At 42.3% G+C, this 6,654-nt stretch overlaps 1 protein-coding gene across 1 annotated transcript in view; it reads left to right on the forward strand.

Annotated features, from left to right (window-relative positions):
- The first annotated feature begins 777 nt into the window (after positions 1-777).
- The window catches only part of LOC109931449 (protein PHTF1-like), a 38,993-nt gene continuing 33,116 nt past the window's right edge, over positions 778-6,654 (forward strand). Inside the window, exon 1 of the mRNA XM_048611800.1 lies at positions 778-790. Coding sequence (XP_048467757.1) covers positions 778-790 — 13 coding nt within the window. The remainder of the gene's footprint in view (positions 791-6,654) is intronic.

Below are 6,654 nucleotides of genomic sequence, written 5' to 3' on the forward strand. Positions count from 1 at the left end.
ACAATATCTCAAAGCATTTCAAATGAAGTAGATTGCATTAAAATTTGTGTTATTGAAGCAAATGCAGCAGCTAAATTGCAAGCAGCATTGAGATGGATTACCAGCTGATCAATGCATCTGTATCCCATCTCCCCACCTTACACTTAGCATTGCACATCTCGTTGTTCCCCCTTTGTGGTCTGTCTGTCTCTGTTACCATTCACTTCTCATTCTCCACCCTGCTCCATATCCACCCTTTCTTTTCTCATTGCCCCATCCCCCTTCCTGCTGCTCAGTTTGCAGCTTGCTGTTCTCATCTGCATAGATTATTCCCTGCTAGCACCAGCCACATCAGTTCTTGAAAAAACCAATTGTGAATAATTTAGTACTTAAGCCCAAAGCAAACTTGTACTTTTATGGATCATTCACATTCTTCAATCAATCCAAGCACTTTATACAGGGAATGTTAAATACTGAGAAAGATGGCTGATGATTTAAGTGTTGATATTAAGCAGTGGTATTTGGGAGTACTGCATAGTTTTTACTACAATCTTTGTGCTTTGTGAACTTACACGGTCTCCAGTTACCACCAGTGTCCTGCACCAAGCGATCTACTTTATTTTTATTCCAACATCCATCCAGACTATTGTTCCACTGAAAAGCACATTTAGATTTATAGTAACTAATTTTCTGTAAATCTAATTACATCCCAGCTAGGAAACTTTAGCACATACAGCTTTTTGTGGTTTGTCAATTAGGAATTGCCCAATTTTTATTTGTTCAGTTCCTATGGAGACTATGGGATCAGCAGGTAAGTACTCATCATTGAGGCAGCAGGTGGGAGGTTCAAGTCCCACTGCTCAGTTTAAGCAAATAAACAATGTTTGTGCTAGAGGTGTTTAAATCAGATCATTAGGATTATGTAAAACGATATCAGAAATTTGGTATTAGAAAATTGAATTAAGTAATATTGAGTTAGTAAGTAATGTAGGCTGATACACTTTATGAAATACTGCATTATTTGAGGGAAGCTTTGTGATTCTGACTTCAGTGTTAAAGGCAGTGAATAAATTAGATGTTCTGCTCTCCTTTGTATGGGTCTTTAGACTGAGGGTCTGTCCTTTTAGGTGGATTTAAAAGGTTCTAGTGACCTGCACAAGGAGCAGGTGAATGCATCCCAATGTCTTGACTGAGATTTATTCTTCAACTAACATCATGAAAATAAACTATCCATCCAATTATCTCATTGCTGTTTGTGGGAGTGTCCTGTCTACAAACAGTCGTAGACTGTTAAACATCAAAATTGTTAAACAGCTTCTGATGGGGACTGTTCAGCTGATTTTACATTATCACAGCATCTACATTTCAAAAGTACTTCACTGGATGTAAAGAACTTCGGAACATCCCAAGTATGTGAAAGTTGCTATAGAAATACACGTTTTTCTTTCTTCTGAATCAAATGGAAATGTGGTGAAAGGAGCTAACCTCAATAGATTTCAAATGCAACAAATTAAAACAAATAAATTAATGAAAAAAGGGGACTGCCCTTGCAGGCTGCATTATTAACCTGCTTGCTGGTCAAAAAGTACAAAAACGCATCTGTTGGGTGACCTCTTCTTTGTCCCTCTCCCCCCTCAGCAGTGTGAGAAATTCAGGCTGCTGTGAACATAGAATTAGTCTCACTGTAAAATCACAGGACATTTATTCATGGCTTCTTTTCTCCTTGTGGCCCTATTGTTCTAATTTACCCCACTGTCCTTGTTATTGCTTCTAATATCCAGGGCAGGTGAACAGCAAAGCTCTCTCTATTTACACTGTCCCCATTAACTCCCAGGACAGGAATAGCACTGGGTTAGATACAGAGTAAAGCTTCCTCAGCGCAGTCTTTTTTTTTAAAATTTGGTGTGTCACTGGCTGGGTCAGCATTTATTGCCCATTCTGGTCGCCCTTGAGAGGGTGGTGGTGAGCTGCCTTCTTGAAAGACTGCAGTCCATTTGGTATGGGTGCCTCTACAATTCTGAGGGAGGGAGTTCCAGGATTTTGACTCAGTGACGTTAGGGGAACGGTGGTTGTGGTACAGGAACTTTTACAAGGAGCCTTTTCTTGTAGATGGTACACACTACTGCTATTAAGCATAGGTGGTAGTGGGATTGGCTGTTTATGGATGTGGTGCCAATCAAGCTTTGTTTGGATGGTGGCAAGCTTTATCAGGGTTGTTGGAGTCCTCCAGGCAAGTGGGGAGTATTCCACCACACTCCTGACATGTGCCCTGTAGATGATGGACAGGATTTGGGGAGTCAGGAGGTGAGTTATTCACTGCCTCTGACTTGCACTAGTAGCCACCATGTTTATGTGGCTAGGCCAGTTTCTGGTCAATAAGAACCCAGGTTGTTGATAGTGAGGGATTCAAAGTTAGGTTGGGGTGAAGGGGAGAGGTAAGCAGGTATGTGGAGACAATGACCAGAGAGAGAGATGAGCTAACCCATTTTCTCATTCTTAGCTCTTACGAGTTAGAACTCTAATCTCTTTGTTTACCTAACTATTCATATCTCTCTCTCTCTGGCCTCTGTCTCCACCAATCCGCTCACCTCTCCCCTCCACTCTCCCACCCTCCAACTCCCCACTTTGGCTGAAGCACAAATACAACTTTATCCAAGCTACTAACAGTTCTGACAAAGAGTCACTGGACTCGAAACAAAAAAAATTTGTTTTCTCTCCGTAGATGCTATCAGATCTGCTGAGTTTCTCCAGTAATTTCTGTTTTTGCATCAATGAGCAGGTTATTGCTCAGGAGTGCTGTTTGTTAGCACTGTTGACGATCCCTTCCATCATTTTATTCATTAACAAGTGTAGACTAATGAGGCAGTATTTGGCCAAGTGGGATTTACTTTGCTTTTATAGGACAGACTTGGGCAATTTCCATGTGTATCTGTGTTGTAGCTGTACTGGAACAGCTTGGCTAGGGGCGTGGCAAGCTCTGGACCTCAAGCATTCAGTGCTATTGCCAGAATTGTTCATTCAATACTGCATCATCAACAACATCTAAATCACTGAAGATAGGGACAGGGTAGCGGCAGCTGTTAGTACACTTGCAGTCAGTATCCAGTGGCATCAGCCATTTCTTGATATCATGTGAAGTGAATCAAATAGGCTGAAGATTGCCATCTATGAAGCTGGGGACCTCTTGAGGAGGCTGAGATGGACCATCCAATTGGCACTGCTGGCTGAAGATTGTTGCAAATGCTTCAGCTTTATGTTTTGATGGTAAGCAGCAATGTAGTGGTAATATCACTGTTATTCTAGAACTCAGGCTAGTATTCTGAGATAAGGGTTCAAATATCACCATGGCAGATGATGAAATTTAAATTCAAAAATTCAGAAGAGATATGGTTGATGCTTGATTGCTCTCTGGGCAATCAGGGATTGGCAATAAATGCTTGTGATGCCCACATCCCATGAACACGTTCTTTAAAAAAAAGGAAGTCCCCATCAAACGCTCACAGGACAGGGACAGCACGGGGTTAGATACAGAGTGAAGCTTCCTCTACATTGTCCTCATCAAACACTCCCAGGACAGGGACAGCACGGGGTTAGATACAGAGTGAAGCTTCCTCTACACTATCCCCATCCATCACTCCCAGGACAGGGACAGCACGGAGTTAGATACAGAGTGAAGCTTCCTCTACACTATCCCCATCCATCACTCCCAGGACAGGGACAGCACGGCGTTAGATACAGAGTGAAGCTTCCTCTACATTGTCCTCATCAAACACTCCCAGGACAGGGACAGCACGGGGTTAGATACAGAGTAAAGCTTCCTATTTTTTTTAATCTGAAACTAAAAGCAAAGCTTCCCCCGACACCGTATCCATCAAACACTACCAAAGGCAGATACAGCATGAGGTTAGATACAGAGTAAAGCTACCTCTACTTTTGTAGACTGAAAGCCAAGCTTTCTCTCTGCTTTTAAACTGAAAGTAATGCTGCCTCTATGCCATCCCTATAAAGCACTCCCTGGACAGTAAAGCACCGGGCTAGATACAGAGTAAAGTTGCCTCTACGCTGTCCCTATCTTTGTTCTTTTGTGATTTACGTTTTGGTGATGGTGCAGCATTGAAAAGAGAATGTGTTTCTTACTGGTTGCTTCATGTCCAGTTTTCCAAAATAAGTGTTCAGTCTCTTTTCAATTTGGCTAAACAGTGTATCACTGATTTATTAATTAGACTAACTCATTCATCCTTTAATCATGGTATCAATGGCACTGTGTCACTGTTTCCCTGGAATTGCATAACTATTTCTGTGGTCCACAGTCAGATTGCCACCAGTGTTTTCTATTGGATGAACGAAGCTCCTGTTATTTAGGTATTCCCCCTGCAAATAGTATGTAACATATTTCTCCCAACCTCATATGCAAACTATTTGTGTGTCATAAAATGTGGTTTTACACTGTTTCTGCGCAAAACCACGAGTTAGCAATAATTACAATTTATTGTCACAGGAGGGCAGCAATAGGCATTATAAATATAGCCAATGTTATTTAACCTTTGAGACAGATTTGCACATTTCCAGAGTCTTTTATAACCTGAGGGCAATGAAAAAAATGTTTACAGTTACATTAATACTTTGTAGTGTAGTCGCTGTTGTAGGACAAGTAGCAACCAACCAATTGAAGCAAAGCAAGTTCCCACAAACAGCAATGAGTTAATTGGCCAGATAATCTGTTGTGGTGATATTGTTCAGTGTTGGCCAGGACACAATGGGGAACCTGCCTGCTGCTTTTCAGACTATTGCTGTGAAATATTTTACACGTGAGGTGCTGGTCTGTGCTTCACTTTAATATCTCATGCCATTTGTTTTGATCACAGATGTGTGTTGGTGCCAAGAGTTGAATTTTAAATTTCATAAGACTGTACAATGTAGGAACAGAATTAGGCCATTCAGCCCATCAAGTCTGCTCCAGCTTTCAATGAGATTGTGGCTGATCCAATCATCCTCGACTCCACATTCCTGTTTTTTTCCACCATAACCTGAGGAGTTTTAATTCATTTTAGCATCTATTGTAAGATATCCCAAGGTAAATCACAGGAGAGGTACCTGGACTTTTGAAAAGGTGTGACTAGTCCCACATGAACAGTTTTCAATACTGTGTGACAATCGGGCTGATTTTGGTAGGGATTGAGGAAGGAACATGTTCCATTGTCCCAGGTGGAATGTAGTTATTAGTAGCTGTGTGGTCTCCAGTCAGCAACATTCCTTGTCAATACAGTGTGGAGCTGGAGGAACATGGCAGGTCAGGCAGTATCACAGGGGCAGAAAAGTCAGTGTTTCAGGTCAGGGCCCTTCATCAGGATCCTGACCTGAAACACCGACTTTCCTTCTCCTCTGATGCTGCCTGACCTGCTGTGTTCCTCCAGCTCCACACTGTATTGACTCTGAATCCAGCATCAGCAGTTCTTGCGATCACCAATGTTCCTTGTGTGTGAGCTGTGCAGGTAAAGCCAGTGTTTATTGCACATCCTTAACTTGCTCCTTATACAATTGATCAACTTGCAGCACTGCCCTGACAGTTGCCTACATTGATAAGAGACTGGAGTCATCAAAGCAGTTATGGACTGCAAGTTTCCAGTAATGAACAAAAACAAAGTTGCTGGAAAAGCTCAGCAAGTCTGGGAGCATCTGTGAAGGAAAAAACAGAGTTAACGTTTCGGGTCTGGTGACCCTTCCTCAGTTTCCAGTAATGAATTAGTTAGTATTTTTTGCACGAATCCAATTATTTCTTGGGCTCTGAACCAGTCTTCACCTTTGCTACTGAAGATCTAGATGAAGAATTGAAGAAATGATGTTGGACAAGATAAAGACCATTCAGGATTTATAGATCTTGGTTTGGAGCCAGCAATCTTAGGACACTGATGTGATCAACTCAGCAGGAAGATCATAGGGGCATAAAAATTGTCTTTCTCAAAATATGTCTTAGAACAGCTTTATTCACTATTTCCTAAACATAGGAGGTATCATCCCCATAGGGCTGTTGTCCTGTTAGGGAGAGGCACACATAATTGATGGTGGTTTAACCCACGAGTTACTGCAGGTGAGAGGAGAGTCCTCCATAGTGACATCAGCTGGTGTAGGAATTGAACCCATGCTGTTGGTATGAATCTGCATCATTACCTAGTTAGCTAACCAACTCCTTTGCTGAAAAGCACTGAATGTGGAGGTAAATAAAGATTTACTGGGGACAGGACTGAAGTAAATTCAGAATCGGGAGAGAGGGTATTTTGGCTGATTAGGATAAAAGGGGTCAAGTAAGTTGAGGTTTCAGGGAGTGATGAAGCAGGTTGAGATTTTGGGTGGGCTTTGACAGATAGTCTTGTGGTTTACCAAGTTCGGGTGGATCAGGGTTTGGGTGAGTCAGGGTTAGGGTGGAGTGCAGTTTGAAAAGTGTGAGAGGGTTGGGGTTTGTGTGGATTGGGGTTTGAAGAGTCTGGGATGGTCAGGTTTCAGTTGGGTTGTGGTTTGTTTGGTTTGGAAGGTTGGGGTTTGCCAATAAGGGGTTCAGGTGGGGTGCAGTTTGAAAAGTGTGGGAGGGTCAGAGTTTGTGTGGATTGGCGTTTGTGGGTTCTGAGAGGGTTGGGGTTTCAGAGATCTGAGAGGGTTGGGGTTTGTGGGGCCTGAGAG

The sequence above is a fragment of the Rhincodon typus genome, chromosome 25, assembly GCF_021869965.1.
Source record: "Rhincodon typus isolate 14 chromosome 25, sRhiTyp1.1, whole genome shotgun sequence".
Lineage (NCBI taxonomy): Eukaryota > Metazoa > Chordata > Chondrichthyes > Orectolobiformes > Rhincodontidae > Rhincodon > Rhincodon typus.